This window comes from Giraffa tippelskirchi, chromosome 11 (assembly GCF_054371585.1).
Source record: "Giraffa tippelskirchi isolate mGirTip1 chromosome 11, T2T-mGirTip1v1.2.pri, whole genome shotgun sequence".
NCBI classification, from domain to species: domain Eukaryota; kingdom Metazoa; phylum Chordata; class Mammalia; order Artiodactyla; family Giraffidae; genus Giraffa; species Giraffa tippelskirchi.
In genome coordinates, this window is record NC_137285.1 from 37,920,829 (window position 1) to 37,947,403 (window position 26,575).

General features: G+C 37.1%; 1 protein-coding gene across 1 annotated transcript in view; it reads right to left on the bottom strand.

Annotated features, from left to right (window-relative positions):
• LOC145525355 (uncharacterized) overlaps positions 1-26,575 on the bottom strand; it is a 337,940-nt gene that overhangs the window by 115,536 nt on the left and 195,829 nt on the right. The window contains exon 6 of the mRNA XM_081538152.1: positions 12,138-12,227. Coding sequence (XP_081394278.1) covers positions 12,138-12,227 — 90 coding nt within the window. The remainder of the gene's footprint in view (positions 1-12,137; positions 12,228-26,575) is intronic.

A 26,575-nucleotide genomic window follows, 5' to 3' on the forward strand; every position in this document is an offset into this window, starting at 1 on the left:
GTGCCATTTCCTTCTCCAATGCAGGAAAGTGAAAAGTGAAAGTGAAGTCACTCAGTCGTGTCCAACTCTTAGCGACCCCATGGACTGCAGCCTACCAGGCTCCTCCATCCATGGGATTTTCCAGGCAAGAGTACTGGAGTGGGCTGCCATTGCCTTCTCCACTGAAAAGGTTACATAGCTTATAATTTCAATGATATGACCTATGAAAAAGGCAAAATTATAACAATGGTAAAATCAATGGTTTCCAGGAGTTTAGTGAGAGGAAAAGAGTTGCATAGATGAAGCACAGAGGATTTCTTAGGACAGGACAAGTATTGTAAATGATACAGTAATGGTAGATACATGAAATTGTGTATTTGTTAAAATCCATATAACTTTAAGCCACAAAAGGTGAACATTAACATATAAACCTTAATATAAATGAATTTCCACAAAAAAAATCTTTAAGAGATTAGAGGAATCCCAAGATGGAATGTAGAATATGATAAAAGAATATTACAAATACATGAAACAACTTAAAAATATTGCTGACATAGGAAATTTTGAAAACAAGTGGAGTTTGTGAGACTAAGGTATTGCTGTTCTCTAGTTAATAAATTTACCTCCTATGAGTATACTGATTAACAATTTTGTAACTGGTGTATATGTATACTGACAGTGATTAAGTCAGTGGAGTGTACTTGGTTGAATCCAGGTTTCTTACTATTGGAGTGGTAGTTTGCAGATAAGCAAAGGAAGGAGACTAGAATGATCCATTTGGTAATTAGAGTTGGATTTGCAAAAAGGTTTTAACAGACTTCAATTAAATAGAGTTGGGAAACCAGAAAGGGGGGTTCTGATGCCCTGTGATAATGGCAGAGTCCAACAGGAGGAGGAGTCATTTTTTCCTTGGTGAGGACTCAGCCAATAAAAAGTCATAATCTCTTTGTCTACTAGAGCCCTCCCAACTTCCTTTTCCTCTCTATCCAATGGTACACAAATACATTTCTTTACACTGTTGAAGACCTAGAATCAATGACATACCAATAGCTATGTGCTAGCACTCATTTCTTGGTTTCTAACATTGTTGTCCCATAAAGGGAACCAAACTCCTTGGAGAATGAGTGGTTCTAGGACTGGGGTAAAAATATACATGATGAACCTGGAGCATCTTGTAATGCCAGAAACAGAAAATGTTTGAAACACACACACACACACACACACACACGTGCACACAGATGAGATATATCAAAAGGATACAGGAGTCAACTGTTGAGCTCCTAATGGCTAAAACTAGAACAATTTAAACAACAAAATAAAGTAGTATTAGATTATAACTCAGTGTAAAAAATGAATATTCATGAGTTCATATTGATATAAATAAGTGAACAAATGAATAAATAAATAAATTGGGAGAATAGACATATCTCCTGTGAGGAAGAATTCCAAATAATATGTGTAGATATTGTGCCCTCAAGGAGGTGAGGCATAACTCTCCACTCCTTCCATGAGGGCTACACATAGTGACTTCCTTCCAAAGAAGACTGTGGAATGGTGAAGAGAGGGACAGAAACTTTTCAATGGAGAACCATGAGAAACATTGCCTTCACCAGGTGCTTAAGACCAATATTAACAGAGATAATTCATGTATCTTTGATAAGGTCTGATGAAAATGGTACTTTACTTCTGTGGTCTTCTCCCTCAAACTCCATAACCCTAGTATAACCATGAGGAAAAAACATCAGACCAATTCTTATTCAGAGACATCCTTCAAAATAACTAACCAGTGCTCCTCAAGCTGTCAAGGTCATCAAAGACAAGGAAGGAACATCTGAGAAACTATCACAGTCATGAGGAGCCTCAGGGTACATGATGAGTAAACCTAGGGTGGCGTCCTAGATGGAATCCTGGAACACAGAAAGAATATTAGGCAAAAACTAATCTGAATAAATTATCGGTTTTAGTTCATAATAACATGAATATTGGCTTCTTAATTGTAACAAAAGTACTATATTAATGTAAGATATTACTAATAAGGGGAAATGGGTACAGAAATATGGTAACTCTTTGATCCTTACAATTTTCTATAAATTGAAAGCTGTACTAAGGTTAAACATGTACTTAAAAATAATTTAATTTTCAACTCTTCAGTAAAACAATACCAAACAAAATATTATTGTCCCTTTCAATATGGGTCAGGAATTCTGTAAGTCAGTTCATTGTAATAACAAACTATGCAATGCATATTAATGCAAAAAGAGAACATTGTACGTGTAGTTCACCTCTCTAATTCAAACTAATTCTTAAATCCCAAAGGGATTAAAACCAGAAGATACTGTCTGGATGGTAATGCAGAGGAATGTGAAAATATCTGGATGGTCATTTTCTGTCTTTTTAGATTTGGTCAATAAAAATGAATGACTGAAGATTTCAAAGCAAAATAGTGTTAAAACATTCTGAATACAAAAACATGATTAATACATTAAAATGGAAGGGCTCTAGTTCTGATAGAAAAGCATACCAATGACAATACTTGTTACTAAAACCTAATCTTTGATGATAAAAAAAAAAACCCTTTGTAATTCAGGCCTGTAAGCTATTTCTTTCATTAGTGAAATCTTTTGAATGTCCTAAATAATTGAGTGTTCTGAAGCCAGCAACTCAAATTGAAGTTAGAAGTGTTGTTTATACAGGTGGTTTGCCTACTGGGAGTCAAAATTCTTACTTCTGTTGTCCTTATCAATTATTCTGAGACTTTGTCTGTTTGGTGTCTGCCAGTTTTTACAGCAACAGAAGTCTCTTTTTAAAAATTGCTGACATAACATATATCAAATTATCCTGAGTAACATTCTGTTTCCAAATTTAAAAAATCAAGAGTGGAGGAAAATGCTTGCACGATCAAATATTAAGTCAGTTTTATGATTCTCTCAGATTTAAATATTTAAAATGTGTCAACTAAATTAATAAGAAATGAATACCTTACAAGTATGAGGTTCACCTGAAACACATTAAAATTATTGTCAATATTGTCAGTTATGAGCTCAAGGGCTTAGAATCGATCAATCCAGACATAAAAAAAGAAATGAAAAACTTAAGTGCTGGATATGAGAAGTGACCGGGCTTCCCAGGTGGCTTCCCAGTGGTAAAGAATCTGCCTGCCAGCCAGGAGACTCTGGCTGGATCCCTGAGATGGGAAGATCCTCTGGAGAGAAGGAAATGGCGACCCACTTCAGTATTCTTGCCTGGGAAATCCCATGGACAGAGGAGCCTAGTGGGTTACAGTCCATGGCATAGCAAAGAGTCAGACATGACTAAGTGACTAAACAGCAGCAGGAGAAGTGGTCTTAACTTCTACAGTACTGATGGTCAGCATTGACCTTCAGGAGTGTAAACTTCCATCTCAGTTACCCACGTGTCTCTGGTGGGGGAACTTCTACCTTCCTCTGCTACTTATACAAAAGAAAGAAGGTGAACTTCAGAAGTAAGCATTCAGAATTACCACATAGAAGTCAAGAAGGCAGGGGAAATCCAATTGTCTCTGGATGCTCCAGCTAGGCACACATACCTCTGCCAGAAGAGAGGGAGGGGAACTAGGTCCAAGAGCTTGCAAGGCAGGTGAGCCTGTATAGGACTTATGACTCATTTTTTTTTTTTTTTCAATTGAGAGCCCTAAATCCTGTAAGTGTCTTATTCTCATCAACCTCTGTGATAATAACACTAAGTACACAGGATTTTTCCAGGGGGGAAATGTTTATAGGATTTATTTTGGAAGCTGGAGGGTTCAGAGTGCTTTCTCATTGAGTTGGCAGCTGAGTTGGTCTGAAGAGAATAGTAAAAGTTCAGAGTTGCATCAGTACAAGTGAGGAGTGAACCAAGATCACAAAGCAGAGGAGGAGCTTCCTGTCACCTCATTCTTATTCTGAAACCATACTCACTGAGCAAGTTAGTGGATACAGCAAAGCTTCCCCAAAGGAATACCAACAGGGAGAGAATGTTCTGGTCTGAGGATTCCAGGGCCTGGTCCCCTCATTGTAAATTAATAAATCAGGGCTTTGACTTTTAAAACCAGTCTCTCAAGCTTATTTAATATCACGAGGCCCTTTAGAAATAGACAACTAGGTTTCAAAATCTGGAAGGGCTGAGGGCCAGACTTGGAGCCAGGCAAATCTACCAAGGTAACGAGACTCTAAGAGGTCTATTGGAAGGCAGTCCGCGGGCACTCCCCAGCAACACTCCCTCGGTTTGGGCCAAGTCTGATCATTTTTCCAAGGTGAACTCTGCAATGGGCACTTCATAGTAACAGAAAATTAAAATAATACCGTTCATTTGTGCAGCTTGCTGTGGTTTAAAACGTGTTTTCATAGAGACAATCACACTCAATGAAGCAGTTTTTCAGCATATTTATTGTTCTACTCATTTTACAGATGAAGAAAATAAAACTCAGATGGGTATCAGGTGCCCTCACATTTCCTCCCATGTTAGAATTTTTTCCCTCAAAAATACTACCCTCTGGAAGGAAGCATGAGCAGAAGGTGTTCCTGATGTTAGGACTGTTCTGTTTATTGACAGGGATGCTGGTTACACAGGTGTGTTCAATTTGTGAAAATTCATCAATCTATATACTTGTGAAATGTACATTCTTATTAGACAATTATACTTTAAAAAAGCTAATGTTTAAATAAAATGGCTACAAGAAAAAATACTAATGCTTCTATTGTTGTTTTATCTAACTTTTAAAAAAAGTTCTTGAGCTTAGGATTGTCAATAAGCTTGCCAGAAAACTTTTAGAAAACTTTGATCTGATATAGTAATTAATTCCTTTCTTCTAAGTAACTTTAAAGCTTTATATACAGTGGTGTCACAAAATTACAAACTCTTGGCTATTTAAAACCACTATATCATTCAGGTATGGCCTAAATTAAATTGCTTACAATTATACAGTGGAAGTGACAAATAGATTCAGGGATTAGATCTGACAGACAGAGTGCCTGAAGAATTATTGACAGAGGTTCATGACATTGTACAGGAGGCAGTGATCAAGACCATCCCCAAGAAAAAGAAATGCAAAAAGGCAAGATGGTTGTCTGAGGAGGTCTTACAAATAGCTGAGAAAAGAAGAGAAATGAAAGGCAAAGGGGAAAAGGAAAGCTATACCCATACCCATCTGAATGCAGAGTTCCAAAGAATAGCAAGGAGAGATAAGAAAGGTTTCCTCAGTGATCAATGCAAATAAATAGAGGAAAACAGTAATATGGGAATGACTAGAGATCTCTTCAAGATAATTAGAGATACCAAGGGAACATTTCATGCAAAGATGGGCACAATAAAGGACAGAAATAGTATGGACCTAACAGAAGCAGAAGATATTAAGGAAAGGTAGCAACGAAACACAGAAGAACTATACAAAAAAAGATCTTCATGACCCATATAACCACGATGGTGTGATCACTCACCTAGAGCCAGGTGCTGGAGTCCGAAGTCAAGTGGGCCTTAGAAAGCATCACTACAAACAAAGCTACTGGAGGTGATGGAATTCCAGCTGAGCTATTTCAAGTCCTAAGAGATGATGCTTTGAAAGTGCTGCACTCGATATGCCAGCAGATTTGGAAAACTCAGCAGTGGCCACAAGACTGGAAAAGGTCAGTTTTCATTCCAATCCCAAAGAAAGGCAATGCCAAAGAACACTCAAACTACCACACAATTACACTTATCTCACACACTAGTAAAATAATGCTCAAAATTCTCCAAGCCAGGCTTCAGCAATAGGTGAACAATGAACTTCCAGATGTTTAGGCTGGTTTTAGAAAAGGCAGAGGAACCAGAGATAAAATTGCCAACATCCACTGGATCATAGAAAAAGCAAGAGAGTTCCAGAAAAACATCTACTTCTGCTTTACTGACCATGCTAAAACCTTTGACTGTGTGAATCACAACAATCTGCAGAAAATTTTTAAAGAGATGGAAATACCAGAACACCTTACCTGCCTCCTGAGAAATATGTATGCAGGTCAAGAAGAAACAGAACCAGATATGGAACAAGGGACTGCTTCCAAACTGGGAAAGAAGTACATCAAGGCTGTACACTGTCACTGCATAGTGTCACTGTGCTTATTTAACTTATATGCAGAGTACATCATGCGAAATGCTGGGCTGGATGAAGCATAAGCTGGAATCAAGATTGCTGGGAGAAGTATCAATAACCTCAGATATGCAGATAACACCACCCCTATGGCAGAAAGCAAAGAGGAACTGACAAGCCTCTTGATGAACGTGCAAGAGGAGAGTGAAAAAGTTGGCTTAAAACTGAACATTCAAAAAACGAAAATCATGGCATACGGTCCCATCACTTCATGGCAAATAGATGGGGAAAGAATGGACACAGTGAGAGACTTTACTTTCTTGGGCTCCAAAATCACTGCAGATGGTGACTGCAGCCATGAAATTAAAAGACACTTGCTCCTTGGAAGAAAAGCAATGACAAAGCTAGACAGCATATTAAAAAAACAGAGACATTACTTTGTCAACAAAGGTCCATCTAGTCAAAATTATTTTTTTTCCAGTAGTCATGTATGAATGTGAAAGTTGGACCATAAAGAAAGCTGAGCCCTGAAGAACTGATACTTTTGAACTGTGGTGTTGGAGAAGACTCTTGAGAGTCCCTTGAACGGCAAGGAGATCAAACAAGTCAATCCTAAAGGAAATCAGCTCTGAATATTCATTGGAAGGACTGATGCTGAAGCTGAAGCTCCAATACTATGGCCACCTGATGTGAAGAGCAGACTCATTTGAAAAGATCCTGATGCTGGGAAAGATTGAAGGCAAGAGAAGGGGATGACAGAGGATGAGACGGTTGGATGGCATCACAGACTTGATGGCCATGAGTTTGAGCAAGCTCTGGGAGTTTGTGAAGGACAGGGAAGCCTGGCATGCTGCAGTCCTTGGGGTCACAAAGAATTGGACATGACTGAGCAACTGAACTGAACTGAACTGAATGAAGAGTAGGAAAAATGAATGTGGCTCTATACCTACTAGTATGTATTTGAAGAAGCTGATAAAAATTATGAATAAATAGGCTCATAAATCACATTTAAGTTCTTAAGAATCCAATGAACTTCACAAATTGCACCTAGAATTGATAAATTAATTATTCACAGTCGTTTTTCCAAGAGTCTGATGACCTTGCAGATTAAGGTTTGTGTAAGGACGGGTAGGGAGATGAGGGAATTGAGATGAAGCAGCTAACTGAATGCATATGTTACTGAATTAGACTAGAGGGAAAGTACATATGGAATAGGATAGGAAGGTCAGTTCACATGCCCACTTCCTATGTCTGAGGTAACTCACAAAGGAGAATTATAAATCCTATCACTGTTTCCACTTCATTTGCAAAGACTAGTCTGGAAACACCCAACACAGAGAGGTGATCTGGCCTCAGATACTGGAAATTATAAACATATCTGCTGGGTCTTTTTAAAGTAACCAATGAATACCAGACTCTGGAGAAAGTATGGCTCCATCCAGAAGTTGGAGGCTGTTCCACACTGACACGCAAAATCTCACTAATTCTGCTTGAAAAAGTAGGCTTAAATTTACGTAAGTACATAATTTTTAAAAAAATCAGAGAGCAGGACTGTCTGAGGATATCACTGGAAATGAGTAGGACTCAGCACTTGAGTAAAAAGGGAACCACGTTTCACTCTTATAAGTAGGAGGTGGAGATGACCCCAGAGCACGATCCTCTTCTAAAGAGGGTAAATCTCTGATTACAGAAAAATAAGTTTTAAATAAGGCACTCTATAAAAAGAACCTCTTTTGAAAAGTCTAACTCTTTGGATACTTTCCCTTGTGTTGGCAGTGATACAAAACATATTGTAAAAACTTTTGCCTCTCTCTTATCTTATGTTTGGAGGAAAGATTCTCTCTTAGTCTCAGGTGCCTTTGCAGCCACCATACAAACCCCAGACAAAGCTCCCCATAAGAGTCTCTAGGAAAGGAAAATAATTCTTCCAGCTTGGTGACAATTCTATGCTTCAAGGAAACAATACCATCAGAAGCTAACAAAATAAACACTGCGACCTTTCAAGAAAACCACTTGTAAAAGCCCATTAGATCTACTTACTATTTGATCCTAGGTTTCTGATTCTCTATTTTTCTAGACAAGGAGTGTCCTAACATTCGCAGTAGGAAATTTGTCCTGAGTTTCACAAGGCAGACATAAAACGCATGTTTAGTTTTTTTTGTCTCTTTATCTGATAACCCCAAATGATTCAAGTCAAAACACATCCTTCTTCCTCTTGTATTTTAATAGTATGAAAACAGCGAAAATGCATAAGGAAGAGTCTTACAGACCACTAGTTTCTGAGCCGGGAAGCCTGCAGTCAATGTTCAAACCTTCAGACCCTACTCTGAGCAATGAGTTACACCAATTAGTAAAGATAAATCCCCTAGTGTTAGTACTTAGACACAAAATTGTGGAAAATAATGAGAGATGGTAAAGCTATGTTACCTACTATTTTTTATGACAGTGATACCTACCAAAAGAAAACAATCCTGAGGAAAAGGAATATAAAAAATACATTCAAGACATAACTAGCAACAGAGTAAAGAGCATCTTCCCAAGTGGTGCTAGTGGTAAAGAATCCACCTGTCGATGCAGGTGACGTAAGAAACATGGGTTCAACCCCCGGGTTGGGAAGATCCCCTGGAGGAGGGCAAGGCAACCCACTCCAGTATTCTTGCCTGGAAAATGCCATGGACAGAGGAGCTTGGTGGGCTATAGTCCATGGGGTCACGAAGAGTTGGACATGACTGAAGTGACTTAGCACAATTGCATAGCGGAACTAAGAGTAGAGTGGGGAATCCTAAAATATAGAGGAACAGCTTCTAGGCTGATCACTTAAGAAGGATGAAAAAGTACTCTGAGTTACCTGGATTTATATCTCTTTGGTTATTTTACATGCCCTTTCCCCAATTCTTTAGCTGAATATCATCTTCATCATTGCAAATAACCTGTGGAGAGCATTTCATTTTTCATTTGTCATCATTACAGTGTCAGGACTGGAAAAGATAGAATGATTGATTCTTCTTTTATGCATAATATATTCAGAATTGAAGACTGTTAGCAAACACAAATTTGCTTGCATGCTCTGTATGCCTGTATACTCTGTGTATGAAAAGTTTCTTAAAAGAGTATTGTAGGTAGTATGATTATTTCATCAAGATGTCTAATTTATTTCCCCATTTATTAAATTTGAGCTGGGTTGCTTTTGTTAACTTTTGTGGAAGAAGCTATGGGGTGCTAATTCCTAGTCCATATCTCAAGAAACCTTGCATGCTTCCACTCATTCTTTTGTGTCCCTACCATGATTATGTGGACAGGCCTAGGGTCATCTGATTAAGGACAAGAGGCTGATGGCCCAATCTCTCCCACTGGACCAGCCAACAGCCAGCCATAAGAGATCTGTAATAAATATCATTTTAGACCAACCAGCCTACAAGTTGATTTCAGATACACAAACAAGCCCAGGCAAGATCAGTGCAACTGCCCAATTGACTCATAGACTCAGGATCAATAATAAGTCCTTTTTGTTTTAAGCCACAGAATTTTGTGTTTATTTCTTAAACTGTAAGAAATGATTGATACAGAAATTGGTATATAGAAGTGGATGCTATTGACTTAAAATATAAGACTCTGGTTTAAGAGCAAAGCAGGGAGCAGACAATGGAAACACAGCAATTTCATGTAGGTTGGAAGATTGGTGGGAGATCGCTATTGGAGGCTGGAAAAGCAGAGCCTCATGTTATAAACTAACAAAATATTTGACAAGACTATACCGAAACACATACTGATAGGTATGTTCCTAATAAAATGATAAGCATTGAATGGGGAAATAATTTTCAGACAAAGTGTTGAAAAGTGTTAGTTGACTCCTTTTAGCAGCATATCATCAGGTAGTACAGGAACAATCAGAATTAGAGCAGAGGTCAGCAAACTTTTTCTGTAAAGATAGTAACTTTGTGACTATTCAGTCTGTCCCAACTATTCTTTTCTGCTGTTGCAGTGCAAAAACAGAGCTAATACGTAAATAAATGAGTGTGGCTGTGCTGCAAAAAACCCTATTTGTGGACACTGAAATGTGAATATAATAAATTATGCATGTATCACAAAGTGTTATCCTTTCTTTGATTGTTTTTAACCATAAAAAAAGAGAAAATTTAACAGTCTTAGCTCAGAGTTCATACAAAAACAGGAAGTGGGCTAAATATGGCCTGAAGCTCTTAGTTTGTTAATCTTTAAACTAGAGAAAGACCTGATCAGTTTTCAAGAAAAATTTAGAGGGATCTAAAAAAGAAATAAATAAAAATAAAATTGCTTCTTATATTCTGTCTTCCCAACTAGCATGGACTCCAACATAAAACAAGTTTTGAGGACAAGATCAAATCGGGTGTATTATTATAAAACCCTTTATTAAGACTTAAATCAGTTCCAAGGCATCCCTCTAAGCTAGATAAAAGGGTTTCTAAGAAACTTAAGATTCTTGTCCCATAGCCTTGTGACGTGGCCAAGGCTGCCATGAGTAAATCCAGAGGGCAAGACCTGTCTCCTAAATAATTGTGGATTTGGCTATTAGAATGAATTTGAGTCTGATTCACAGGGAGCCTACAACGTTCTCAAGCTGTACTTTCAAAAGAGCTTCATTTTCTGGAATCCTGTTCAGTCAGTAGATGAATAAACCTAAACTAGCGGAAGAGAGAAACAGGGAGCCCCAACCAACATCCAGCAAACTTTCAGAAGCAGAGTTACCAAGGTGACCGACAGCAAACCACAGAGGAGAAAGGAGCTAGTCCTGGACTAGAGTGATTGCCTTGCTGGTCTGTATACTCATGAGCAATAATACATAACTCCTTTTCAGGCCACTAAAATTGCAAGATGATTTTTGTATAGTCACAGGTAGCTGATACAGAACATTCCATTATTCATTTGTTTCTCTTAGCATTTTGGTGGGGAGGGGCAGGGCTTACATTGAAATAAGCAAACAATTGAAGTGGTTTTATGGATAATATGTTTAGAATTTAAAAAAAAAATAGTGAGCAATAATGAGATTTGTGTATTCTGTGTATAATAAAAAATATATTTAGTTTCTTAAAAAGAAGAAATAGCTTAGTTTTTACTATGTGTATGTATATATTTGACTGGATTTTTTGAAGTCTGGTATAGTTGTGCAAAGAAATCCCATCAACGAAATCAGACCAAGTGTTTAGTGTCCAGTTTCCAGGTCATGAAACTTGCATTCATATGAAAAAAAAATAATCTATATACTGATTTTTCATTACTGAATTATAGGTCTTCAAACGCCTTTGAATTTTAACAGTCATTTGTTTTGCTGAATTTTAACTTTAACATATGAAGGCAAAACAATGAAACAAACAGACAAAAAAAAGAAAGCAAGCTACCAAACACAACTATTGTGATATTTAAGAGTAAGTAGATCGTGCACTGAAAGAAAGGTTCTTTCTCTGAGGAGGGTAAACCTACTGTGCGATGTGTGTGAGTTCAGCAGCTCTGGAGGGCTAGAGCTCACCCAGTTTTCACACACATTGTAAAAAGCAACATTTTCAGACACTCTAAATGTTGTAGCTAAAATCTGTGACAAGAAAATCAGGGCTGACTCAACAGCAGGTCGATTAAACCATCCCTAATTGAAGCTGAGTCCATTTTTAGGCTTATTATCATCGCTGATGGGGGAGAAAGAGGAAAGCTTACATCCCACTTGCCTATAAAACACCCAAGACAAGAATGTCCTTGTCTCTACCTGTGGGTCCCTGAAAATCACTATCAGTACCTGAAGAGTAATTGGAACTTTTTTAGATATTTGGTTAGCTTGTGGGATTCTGTAAAAATTTAAACTGTTTCTCTAAGTTATGTAGAACCAATTTAAAGGAAAAAGAATTTGTTTTAAATGATCAAACTGGAAAGAATGACTAGAAAACCCCTCTGGTGATTTTTTTTTTTTTTACCCTGTGTTCTCCTAACCATCATTTATGGGCCACTTGAGAGATGAAAGAAAGGATGTTAAAGGCCCTGGAGATATTGTAGCTGCATTAGCAGAGAACCAGAACACATGTAAAAAGCTTGTAAAGCATTTGGCACTACAAACCTGACATATAAACTGGGTTACAATTATCTTCATTTCCTCTTGTCTCTGACTCAATTCTTGGGCTCTTATTCTGATGATAGAAGTGATGACCTGAAGGAAAATTAGAAAGCATTCTAACACGGAAGTTTTCTGCATTTCAGAATAATTGTACTAGGTGACATTTTTAAATGGAAAGAAAAGCTTACTGTGTCTTCATTGGTGTTACTGAATGTAATGTTTTATTACAGCTTCTAAGTTACCTCATCCATGACTGTAATCCTACACATTTCTGTGTAATCCGTCCTGCAACACGGAGAATAACCAGCAATAAAGATTAAGATATATTATGTAAAGGCATATTCGACTTTGTAATTTTAAGAAATGTGGAAGAATTGGCTGAAATTACTCAGGGAGATAGTGAAGGACAGGGAAGCCTGGTGTGTTGCAGTCCATGGGGTCACAAAGAGTCAGAAATGACATAGCGACTGAACAACAATAACAACACGCAATGTTAAGGACTTATAGAAAATCTGTTTCTTGATTCATGCCCTATGGAAATGCAATTTAATTGATTAGTATTAACATCAAATATGTCCTGCTTTACCCAGTGTCTATCATCATTAAATAGCCTTATTGAAAAATAATTTTTATGTGAAATCATGAGGAAAAATTAAAAACAAAAAGAGAAACTATGGTTGATTTTATTATATTCAAAAGTCCACTGGGACTTCCCTGGCCATCTGGGGTTAGAATTCGGAGCTTCCACTGTGGAGGACATGTGTTACATACTTGGTTGGGGAACTAAGATCCTGAAGCTCTGCTAAAAAAATTTAGAAAGTACACTACAGTTCACTTTCCTCCAGTGGTATTTGCATAGGTGCTTGAATATCAATCAAGTTAATTCTGGGATATTGAGTACATTAGTTTCTATAAATGTATAGATTTCTATTATTATTCAGTTGTTTGTGTGAAAACTAAGAAATAATCATTCATTGGAGACTCTTTAATAACCAGTAAAGTATTATACTATAAATGAAGTGATTGCCAGATTTAATATATTTTATATTAATACATCACAAAATAATCGAGTTGCATTTTTCTACAATTATGCTTGGGAAATTACTTCTTTCAGTCCTTACAAATCTCTTAAGTTGCTGAATGTTCTTATAATTACTTTTTTGTAAAAAACAAAGTACCATTCAGGGAAGACACACAAGCCTAAGATGGCTCATACTGTTGTTAATTTCTAAATATTTATACCTATTTGTATTTACATAAATATATTAAAATATCTTGTCACTGTTTAGTTGCTAGGTCTTATATCTAAATATATCTATGCAAGTCTATATTAAATACATACATATTTGATATATATTTAGATATTTGTAGTGATTAGCTGAAGAAATCATGATAAAGGAGTAAAACAAATTCACTATAGAAGAAGTAATTATTTTCAATAGTTAACTGAATTTTGAAATTGAATATTGCAAAGAAGTTTTTAATAAACATTTTAAAAGGCACTGCAGTACAAAGTTGGTGGAGTTCATGAATATAAATGGCTGTTTGAAAAAAAATTTACAACACATAGATTTTAAACCTGTCATATCCCAAACATATTAGAAGAAAATTAAAACAAGGCACACTAAAAATGTGCATTGTATTTCAAAACGGGGCTCTAGAGATGACAATGGCTTAAGCCAAAGATAGAGGTCAAAACATTAATACATTAATTAATACAACCTAAGACTAGGAAAAATGCCATTTATAACTTAATGCATTACTCTACAGGATGTGATTATTAAATTTGTATAATAAGTAAAAACATCTAAAATTTTACTTCTTAGCTCTTCTTTTAGAAGAAATGAATAGCAGTTGTAGTTTGACCTTGAAATACATAGTATTGTTAAAAGATTTAGTGAGTATGGCCAGAATATTATAAAGTAGAATGTTGTGGAAATTAAATTTAGAGAAGAGTGTTGAAATGAAAAATGACTTTGATATTCTGGGAAGTAGGCAGACATAATGGAAAATGCAACATTTTAGTTAAGAAAAGGGAATTCCAGAAATAAAGACGAGGAAAAGTTGGACTTATTTGAAGACAGTGTAAAACAGATCTTAGGGACAAAGGGTTAGCAAAACTAATATTAGTCACTATAATGTTTTTATCACTAAAATAGAATTTGAAAGCTTGGCAGTTATTTCTCATTATCCTCCAAAGTGAATGTTACTTATTAATTAGGGGTCATTATTTTGAAAATCTAGTAAGAGTTACAATCTCTTCCCTAAAACACTTACATCAACACATCATTCAGCTAATAACTTCTGGAAAGTTCTAGGCCCAAGTTAAAAACTCCTGTTTTTTGCCTTCAAGTAATTAACATCTACTGGAGAGTAAGGTGGCTTGCCTTCCCACCAAGCAAATTAGTTCTCTGTTCTGGCACTGAAAACTGAGAAACAAAGAATGCCATTATAGACTTTTTAAAACATACAAAAAAACCATTCTTTCAAATTAAACAATTGGTATGAATACTAATTCTATTCCTGAATACAGTTTGGAACATATACTATTTAAGGTGAAACTTTAAAAACAAACATTGGCAGACATTCAACTTTAAAATGACTAATTCTCTGTTTTTAAAAGTTTTTTTCGCTTTAATACTAACTTCTGGTGCCCTTGCATTGCTTTTAGAATATTACTGTTTTCTTTCTGACCAAACTAAAGGTTTGGAAAGCAGAAACTCTATATTAGTTGCTGTAACCCCAGCAACTAAAGTGTGCAGTGTTTGCTTCCCCAAACACGGGCATGGTTGCATGCACCTCCTACAACTACTTTACCTCTGACCCCATCAGGGAGGTGTATTACCTTGATTCTCACAAGCTTCACCCCATAGGCAGCTCCTCTCAGCTGCCACCCCTGACCTTGAGTGTGGGGTAGCTCCTCTTGGCTGAGTTCCAGAAAAACATCTATTTCTGCTTTATTGACTATGACAAAGCCTTTGACTCTGTGGATCACAATAAACTGTGGACAATTCTGAAAGAGATGGGAACACCAGACCATCTGACCTGCCTCTTGAGAAACCTGTATGCAGGTCAGGAAGCAACAGTTAGAACTGGACATGGAACAACAGACTGGTTCCATGTAGGAAAAGGAGTACGTCAAGACTATATATTGTCACCCTGCTTATTTAACTTATATGCAGAGTACATCATGAGAAACGCTGGGCTGGAAGAAACACAAGCTGGAATCAAGATTGCTGGGAGAAATATCAATAACCTCAGATATGCGGATGACACCACCCTTATGGCAGAAAGTGATGAACTAAAGAGCCTCTTGATGAAGGTGAAAGAGGAGAGTGAAAAAGTTGGCTTAAAGCTCAACATTCAGAAAACTAAGATCATGGCATCTGGTCCCATCACTTTATGGGAAATAGATGGGGAAACAGTGGAAACAGCATCAGACTTTATTTTTTGGGGCTCGAAAATCACTGCTGATGGTGATTGCAGCCATGAAATTAAAAGACCCTTACTCCTTGGAAAGAAAGTTATGACCAACGTAGATAGCACATTTAAAAGCAGAGACATTACTTTGCCAACAAAGGTCCGTCTAGTCAAAGCTATGGTTTTTCCAGTAGTCATGTATGGATGTGAGAGTTGGACAGTGAAGAAAGCTGAGCACTGAAGAACTGATGCTTTTTAACTGTGGTGTTGGAGAAGACTCTTGAGAATCCCTTGGACTGCAAGGAGATCCAACCAGTCCATCCTAAAGGAGATCAGTCCTGGGTGTTCATTGGAAGGTCTGATGTTGAAGCTGAAACTCCAATACTTTGGCCAACTCATGCAAAGAGTTGACTCCTTGGAAAAGACCCTGATGCTGGGAAGGATTGAGGGCAGGAGGAGAAGGGGACAACAAAGGATGAGATGGCTGGATGGCATCACTGACTCGATGGACATGAGTTTGGGTGGACTCCGGGAGTTGGTGATGGACAGGGAGGCCTGGCGTGGTACAATTCATGGGGTCGCAAAGAGTCAGACATGACTGAGTGACTGAACTGAACTGACTCACCCCATAGGCACTAAAAGCTTGGGCTTCGCAGGACAGCCATCCTTCTTCATACTGCTGCTTATTTTCGACAGTGGCTCCCACTAACTAGTATCCCACTAACTAGCAACAAAAAGATAACAGCCTTCATGCTTTTAGAGTCCATCAGGATCCACCTTCCCAGAGTCCACCTTCTAATCTCCAAGTCGTTTCCAGAGCATCTCATCATTACAGAGCAAGTTAGATCAATATCGAGTGCACATCTGATTGCAGTCTTTGATAGCTGAATGGCCTCTCTGATAACAAACCTATTTGAGGAAAAAGTCCTGTTACTTTATATATTATTAAAATATAATTTAAAATAATGTATATAGAATAAACTCTCTCTAGTAAGAAAACAGTAATGTGTCTAAAATGCCAAAAGGAGAGTGCAACAAAGTATGAAAGCATTTAAAAATATGATGGAGAAAGTAGCCTTATGAAAGGCTATTAAGAATTTTGAGAGCAAAATGATAGTGTTGGGTTTGTTTAATATCTGTATTTCAAATAAAGCGAAGAACAATGTCTGATTATTACTCTTCTCTTTGTGTATTCACAAAGTATCTTTAAAAAAATTTTTTAATGATTAGGCCTAATCTTGAGTGGTATAACTGATTAAAATTTACATGATTCCTTAGGCAGCAATTGGAGAAGAGATTTTTGAAACTCTCAAACACAAAAAAGAGGGTTCAATAAAGCATCTGGCACTCCTATGTCAGCATGATTAAAGAGCTGGTCTGAAATAATGCACTTGAGTAGATATTTTGTCCAGTGTCCCATTCTCAATTTTTCTCAATTCTACTCCTTCTTCCTACCTTGCTCCTTCTCATTCCACCACCAATATTCCCCAGCAATCTCTCAGACATCTCAAAACCCACTGCAACAACCACCTCCACCACCAAACACACATGCACTTAGGCACTTGGTGTTAATGCCTTATTCTTCTTTCTTACACAATGCATCATTAAAAAAAAAAATCAGATAACAGAAATTAGCCTAAATTATTCCACCCAGGAGTTTTTTTTTCCAATTTAATATAGATCAAAGCAATAATTTTTAAAAATTAAATTCTATAATTGTACTGCCCTAAAACCGTTCCCAGTGGGCAGTTGAAGCATTTGGGAGACAAAAGAGTATCCTACCACATACTACTATTCTTTTGTTCCTTTTTCTGTCCTTAAGAATGACCCCATTCTTAGGAAGAAAGTTCAACTTTAAAGAACAAGTGCTTTATTTGCATCTTATATTGAAAAGGATAATTATTGATATAAAGCAGCTCAAGTAATCACTGTGACTGGTTATAGATTACATGAAGAGTGAATATCTCTCAAAATATGAGGCAAGAGGAAATTACTTAAATAACATTGCATGTCATTTTAAAAGTTCTCTCTATAGGCAAACAAGGGCTATTCAGTTGGTAGGTTTTGGAAATTTGAAAAGATAAGATATTATGAGAAATTGATTTTTGTCTTGAGTAGGTCCTTTATAGTTTTTTGTTTGTTTAATTTCTTTTTATTAGGCACAGTGACTACCCAGGTAGCTCAGTGGTAAAGAACCCACCTTCCAATGAAAGAGGTGTGGGTTCAATCCCTGCTTTGGGAAGATCCCCTGGAGAAAGAAATGACAACCACTCCAGCATTCTTGACTGCAAAATCCCATGGACAGAGAAGCTAGGTGGGCTACAATTCATGGGGTCACAAAGAGTAGGACACGACTGAGCAAACAGACAACAAATAGTTGCTTTACAACGTTGTGTTAGTTTCTGCTCATCTTGTAGGGGTTCTCAGCACCAGCACCTAGTAGGTGCCTGTGCTGTGAGGAGACTTGAACTCCAAGTCTTTACCCCTCTGTCTTTACAGTTTTGGAAGGTTTTCAGGAAAGGTATCAGTCTAGTTAAACTAATTAGCTACAGATTTTATATCTGATTAAACTTAACATTTTAGAAAGTTTTATTTCATCTTTCATCCTAGACAAGTGTATTTAGGTTTGCACTGTAGCTGCTAAAGTTAACTTTCTAGTCATTTTTGAATGTTTTAAGTTACACCTTTGTTACGGGATGACTTGTATCCCCTCAAAATTGCTTTATTGAAGCCCTGACCCACGAGTAACCCAGAACGTAATTGTATTTGAGACAGGGTCTTTAAGGAGGCAAGTAAGTCAAAAAAGTCATTAGAGTGGGCCTTTATTCAATCAATATGACTAGTGTCCTTCTGAGAAGAGTTTAGGACACAGTTCACAGGGACAGAGGGCTCAGTGAGAAGGCAGTCATCTGCAAGTCAAGGAGAGAGGCCTCAGAAGATACCAAACTTGCCAACACCATGATCTCAGACATTAAGTCTCCAAACTTGGGAGCACACACATTTATTTTGTTTAAGCCACCCAGCCTATATTACTCTGTTAAGGCAGCCCTAGAAAACTAACAGAATATTTTAGTTTAAAAGTAATTTAAAATGTATATTCTGACTTTTATCATCTTCATATGAAAGTACAGAGCACTCTCTTTAATTCCTAGAGACCTAATTTTCAGATTGGTTAATAAAACCAGCTTCAGATTTTTAAAAATCCCATAAGAATCAAACCATCTAAAATATAAAAAGTAAAAGGCAAAATTATAAGTTTGATCAAAGACCCAAATTCTAGAGACCATTTTGAGATGGTTTGAGATCAATACAATTACTTCTTTTAAATTTTTGGCCACAGCTTGTAGAATCTTAGTTCTTTGACCAGGGATTAAACCTGGGCCACCAAAGTAGTAAAAACATCGAGTCCTAACCACTGGACGGCCAGGGAACTTGAGACCACTGCAATCTCTTAACTATGGTTTTCCTAACAAGCCGCTAAACATGTGTGCTTGGTAGCATGTATTGTACTTGAAGCTCACGGCAGTCCCTATATCTTCTCCATGAAGTGAGAGGATGTGTCTCTGCCCTTGTTTCCCAGATTGGTGAACTCCAAAGAGATAAGAGCTTTGGAAGGAGAGACAGCAGGGAAGGACTTTCTTTGTGACTCAGTGGTAAAGAATCTGCCTGCCAACGTAGGAGACATGGGTTTTGATCTCTGGTTCAGAAAGATTCCCTGGAGTAGGAAATGGCAACCCGCTCCAATATTCTTGCCTGGAAAATTCCATGGGCAGAGGAGCCTGGCAGGCTGTAGTCCATGGTGTCACAAAGAGTTGGACTTGACTGAGCAACTGAACATGCGTTCACGTGTAGCCAGGGAAAGATCACCTGCATCGTCTAAACCAACCCAAGAAACGGAATCATCTGTCCACATCTAGAAGGATTGCTTTATATGCCCCTATAAAAACCTCTTGAATGAATACCAGTTCTCTTGGTTGTCTTACATATTTTCCCTAATGTTTTGCATGTATCAGGACTTGGTAAATGGTTTAGTAGGAAGGAATGGATAAGCCATGGCTGTCATTTCTCTATTCATGTGGAAGAGTAGATTTGTAAAGAGTAAGAAGAGGACAAGTATGTAACGAATATAATATTTGGCAGAACCGAATTAACAGTGTAGCTATTATACTCCTTAGTGTGTCTCTTTAAAAAAACAATCAGAAAATAGTGAGCATGTTTTTCCATAGATTTACATGATTTCGTATATTTTTATTTTTAGATATTTTCTGGTAAAATTAATTTTCGAGGAGTTTAGTCTGCCTGATTTAATTTCAAATGGCTTATCATTATTATAAAATCTGAATTGACACTGAGGAAAAAATGAGAGTAATATTCTATTTTTTATTTCAAAAGAAAACATTGCTTTGTTACCAGATTGAATTAGAGCTTTTCTCTAATGGCACAGATCAACTTACAATATTGATTTTAGAACAATTTGATAATGTGCACACAAACACATACACACTATACTATGTGTAATTTGTCATTTCCATCTTTCTAAAATTTAAAATTTTGATGTAATAACCTTTGACCCTGATGGCTGAATTCAAAGAAATATAGCTCACAACAGGGATAAAAAATATTCCTATCAATGTAGTCATCTTTATTTTTTTCATTCTATCTGTTTTCATACCATGCATTTTGCTTAATCTAATAACCAACTGAGAATTTCAATGTGTTTTTCTGAGGACAGACCAAGTGATATACAAATACACCTCACAGCACACACTGGCTTGGATATAATAGAAGTATATGGTAGTGACTCTGCTCCATAACATAAAAATAGTTTATTTCTCCCTATTCTTCCACATGGACAAAATACTTCTCTTTTGTCATGGCCCAGAAGAGAACATGAACTCATTCTCAGGTCTGGAATGCATGAAGTCATATCATCAGATAGTCAAATTTAAATCACAACATTTAATTTATAATATTACAATTCTGCACAAGTCATAAGCTTTGCCAGGACTTTTCACTGCCCTTTCTCTGGGAATGAGCATCAGAAAACACATTCCTGATACATGGATGAGAAAATAAATCTTTAAAATAATTTAACCAGGATAAATCAAGTAATAAAATGAATTTCCAGATCTCAAAATGACATTAACCTCCAGAAATATGTGCTGAATTCCTATTAGTTTAATTCTTCGGGTGGTTTCTCAGAGTGATAGACTGATAATTGCCATCTGTGACATATGATGTGGGAACCAGTTCAAAATACTTGCATCATCTCTACTTCTATAATGCCCTTGCTCACCTCTACATCTCTAGTGACCCTGTGTGAACAACTTCAAATTTAAATACATCACTTTCACTTCCAGATATTACATTATGATTCTAAAATGTTTAAGGTTTGTAATGAGTTTGTGTGTGTGTTCTCAGTCACTAAATTGTGTCTGAGTCTTTTGCGATCCTATGGACTGTAGCCCACCAGGCGCCTCTGCCCATGGGATTTCCCAGGCATACTGGGATTACTGGAGTGGGTTGCTATTTCCTTCTCCAGAGGATCTTCCCAACCCAGGGATCAAACCCACATCTCCTGCATCTACTGCATTGGCAGGCGGATTCTTCACCACTGAGCCACCTGGGAAGCCACATTTAATAAATCCATTTAAATCATATAATTTTAGACTACTTTGATGTCTAATGTAGAAAAGACAATAGAGATTTCTGACATAATTAATAAATTTCAACCTAAGACTAAGAAATCATCTTTATCATCATCTTCACAGTTCTAGAGTGAAATCCACAATCGAAATGCTGGCAGCGCCCTGCTCCTTCTAAAGGGAAAAAATCCTTCCTTGTCTCTTCCTAGTTTCTGGTTTGCAATCCTGACATTTCTTGGCTTGTGGAAACACAACTCTAATCACTGCCTTTGTTATCACCTGGCTTGTTCTCTATGTCTCTCTGTGTCTTCAAATCTCTCTCTTCCTATAAGGATACCAGTCCTGGTGTCACCTTAATCCAGTGTGACCTTATATCAGTTTATATCTGCAAAGACCCCATTTCCAAATACAATCACATTCACTGGGAATTAGAAGTTCAATATATTTTTGGGTAAAACAATTCAACTCACAAAAGCCATAATCATAATAATCAGTAACATCTATATAGTGCATCTATAGTGCTTCATAATCTATACACTTTACACACATTAGTTCATTTAATCATCAGGATGATTCTATAAGGTAGGTACTATCACTATTGCCATTAAAAAGAAAAAAGTAAAATAGGAATGTAAAGCAGAGAGAGAGAGACAGTATGTAACTCCCAAGGCCTCTAATCCAAGGTTCAAAATCCTAGCTGAACTGCTTTGAACTACTACATACAGCCCACAGCCTCTCAAACATGATGAGACTAATACAATGAAGCAAATGTATTTTGAATTCCTCTTCTGTAATAGAAGAAGTGCTTCCTGCTAATGCTACTGGGATGTTGACAAAAATCTGAGACCTCCAATTACATATATGCTTATTTTAACATGACTTTGGGGAGATGGCTTGGATCTGGAGACAAGATTATTTATCCATTTTGTGTGACCCTGGGTAAATTATTTAACCTTACTTAGCCTCAGACTGGATATGAGTTTGAGCAAACTCCAGGAGATAGTGAAGGACAGGGAAGTCTGGCGTGCTGCAGTCTATGGGGTCGCAAAGAGTTAGCGACTGAACAACAACAGGCCAGACTGGTGAAGTATTGATGATTAAACAAGTTAATTATGTATAAATTGCTTAGAATAGTTCCTGATATACACACTATTATTATGCTACTAATTTTATTGTTAGCACTACTGATGGCAACATATTCTGAATTATCTTTTTTACATAAGTGAGTTATTTTAAGAGGCATTGCCTATAAATAAAAACAAATGCTACTTCAATACATATTTTACTTCTGTGTAATTTGATAGGAACTGCTGATTTGCTTCAAAATAGCCACAAGCACCTAGAGTTGGAAAGAAATTCTTCCCTCTCCTGCTGTCCGATGCAGGTCCTCCTCCTCCAAAAGCAGGGTGGAAGAAAACACAAGGCCGGGTATGCGTGTGACTAATGAGTGTCTCCAGGTGAGCTCTGCGACTGCCATCACTGCCCCTTTCCTCAGATTCGCCACTAGGTGTAGGAAGTGACAAAGCCGCTGCAATCCTTGACTGAGTGTAAACACAAGCTTTTAAACTGTAAATGTGAGTTTGCTTGTCATAATGACTCATCCAAATTAGAAAAAACAGTCTCATTAAGTTCTACACTTATTTCCAGAGTTTCAGATTCTTTACTGATTACACCTATGTATCCCATATGCCATGTGCCCGCCACCCATCCAGAGTGTTTTTGCTGTTGTTTTTCTGTATAGGTAGCAAATATCCTCCAGATATTTACATTTGAAACTGACAAGCAATAATTGAATTTCATCTAGAATAATTTTTTCTGACATCTCACTTGCCTTTCGGTGTTCAAAAAAAAATAAATAACAGCTTTTATCTTTGATTTTTCATATTTTAAAAAAATGAGTTGCTTGTCCTCAAAATGAACAGGATGATGATGTTTAGCTAACAAAGTGGAAAACTTGGAAATAAAATAGATTGAGGGACTTAAAGTTCAGTTTGATTAAACAGAAACTTTATTTAGCATCTACTATGTGTCTGGGACATGGCTATCTTATTATAAAAATGGATGATTAACATAAAATAACTGAAAAGGAAAACACCTCTATGCTAACAAATGCTTACAAAAGCAAAGTTATAAAATAAAATAATATTTAAGTGTGAAGGTACATTTGCATTTATTTTTTCCACTAATGACAGAAACAATGCATGTTAAAAGAGGAAATTTTAAAATCAACTACTTTTTTAAAGTTCATATACAGACTTGTATGCCTTGTAACAGAGAATAAAACCTTATAAAAGAAACAAGTTATTATCCACTTCCATTTGCCTAATATGGTGAATAAGTGTAACTGGTGAAATTACCTCAGCTTGGAAAATATCAGATTTCTTTGTTCCGCTACTTCAAGCCTTAGCTTAGGTCTAATGCATAGTAGTTTTGGGGGAAAGTTAGAGAAAAATTCTGTCTCTATCTTTAAGTAAGAAAACAGTTATCATGAGGTAATTTCTGTTAGTGTTATATCTTTTTCTTCAAATAGATCACCCCTTGCCCCCCTCCTTTGTTTTCAGTTCAGAAACAGTAGCTTAGGGACAAGAGCAAATCTTAGAGTAAGAAAGGAAAAATTACCCTGTCTTAATAAATATAGCAGGGTACAGGAAGGAATGAGTCTAGTAGAGGCAAAATGCCATGGATATATGGTAAAGGGATTCCCAAGGATACCACAAAGAATCCCACAAGTATATGCTTCCTAAGGAAGATGACTCTGCTACATACTGAAGCATTTAATGCAATTTAATGAAAATAAGCAGATACTATATACCGAAATGCACATATGTGTTACAGATTGGAGCTTTTCATCAGTAACATAATAACTCCCCTTAGATTTCATAGCCCCTTCCCAAACAGGCAGACAGACACATGTGATACGGGTGGAAAAAGATGGCTTTGCTTTTTTGAGATATGTCGTTGGATTAAGCTGATCAAAACAGAGGTTGTCCATTTTGTTTCTACTAGGGAATTTTTGGTCCCCCGACAAATTTAATTCACTTTTTAAAAACAGAAGAATATCTCAAATATAGGAACTATACTTTGTGAGTCCATTAGGAAAATTGAATATTTTCTCAGTGTACATGGGAATTGTTTTATGGAACAAATCTATTATAGATTGTCTGGATATTCACCAGACAAAAACAGATATGTAAATTATGTTTGCACACATCCTCTAAAATAAATAACTCTCCCTGATGAGTAGGTATGTTTGACCCCAGAGGCCTGTGTTGTAATTAATACTGATGGAGAAACCAGAGCCAGGAATTTCTTTAGCAGATACACCATAACACATTTCCACCTCGGGCCTCTGAGCTCACCATAGGTGGCGCTGCACAGGTGCAACACTTCTGTCTGAAAAGAACAGAGTGAGTTTAACACAGTCACCTAGAGCAGGGGTCAGTAAATTGTGTCCTTTAATGGGCCAGAAGGTAAATCTTAGGACTTATAAGCCATATACTCTCTGCTCCAACTCCTTTTCTCTGCTATTACAGGTGACAGCATCCACAGACTATGTAAGTGAATGAATGCAGCTGAGTTTGAATAAAACTTTATTTAGATTCAGTCTGTCAACCCCTGATCTAGAAATCACAAAGTTTTCTAAAATAAATTAAGGAGTTTGGTGTGAAATTGTTCACAAATCTGAGTATGATATCTAGTTACCTTTTAAAAACATCTAAACTGTTGATGTAACCACATCTAAATATTATTTGTTATTACTTGAACTAGAACCTTCAGTTTCTTCAGCATTACTGGTCAGGGCATAGACTTGGATTACTGTGATATTGAATGGTTTACTTTGGAAAAGAACAGAAATCATTGTCGTTTCGGAGATTGCATCAAAGTACTACACTTCCGACTCTTCTGTTGACTATGATGGCTACTCCATTTCTTCTAAGGGATTCCTGCCCACAGTAGTAGATATAATGGTTATCTGAGTTAAATTCACCCATTCTAGTCCATTTTAGTTCGCTGATTCCTAGAATGTTGATGTTCACTCTTGCCATCTCCTGTTTGACCACTTCCAATTTGCCTTGATTCATAGACCTAACATTCCAGGTTCCTATGCAATATTGCTCTTTACAGCATCGGACCTTGCTTCTATTACCAGTCACATCCACAACTGGGTGTTGTTTTTGCTTTGGCCCATCCCTTCATTCTTTTTGGAGTTATTTCTCCACTGATGTCCAGTAGCATACTGGGTACCTACTGACCTGGGGTGTTCATCTTTCAGTGTGCTATCTTTTAGTCTTTTCATACTGTTCATGGGGTTCTCAAGGCAAGAATACTGAAGTGGTCTGCCATTCCATTCTCCAGTGGACCACATTCTGTCAGAAGTTGAAAGGTTCTATGAAGACCTATAAGATCTTTTAGAACTAACGCCAAAAAAAGATGTCCTTTTCATTATAGGGGACTGGAATGCAAAAGTAGGAAGTCAAGAAACACCTGGAGTAACAGGCAAATTTGGACTTAGAGTACAGAATGAAGCAGGGCAAAGGCCAATAGAGTTTTGCCAAGAGAATGCACTGGTCATAGCAAACACCCTCTTCCAACAAAACAAGAGAAGACTCTACATGTGGACATCACCAGATGGTCAACACTGAAATCAGATTGATTATATTCTTTGTTGCCAAAGATGGAGAAGCTCTACAGTCAGCAAAAACAAGACTGGGAGCTGACTGTGGCTCAGATCATGAACTCCTTATTGCCAAATTCAGACTTAAATCGAAGAAAGTGGGGAAAACCACTAGACCTATCAGGTATGACCTAAATCAAATCCCTTATGATTATACAGTGGAAGTGAGAAATAGATTTAAGGGACTAGATCTCATAGACAGAGTGCCGGATTAACTATGGACAGAGGTTCGTGACATTGTACAGTAGACAGGGATCAAGACAATCCCCACGGAAAAGAAATGCAAAAAAGCAAAATGGCTGTCTGAGGAGGCCTTACAAATAGCTGTGAAAAGAAGAGAAATGAAAAAGAAAGGAGGAAAGGAAAGATATACCCATTTGAATGCAGAGTTCCAAAGAATAGCAAGGAGAGATAAGAAAGCCTTCCTCAGCGATCAATGCAAATAAATAGAGGAAAAGAATAGAATGTGAAAGACTAGAGATCTCTTCAGGAAAATTAGAGATACCAAGAGAACATTTCATGCAAAGATGGGCTCAATAAAGGACAGAAATGGTACGGACCTAACAGAAGCAGAAGATATTAAGAAAAGGTGGCAAGAACACACAGAAGAACTGTACAAAATAGATCTTCATGACCCAGATAATTACAATGGTGTGATCACTCATGTAGAGCCAAACAACCTGGAATGTGAAGCCAAGTGG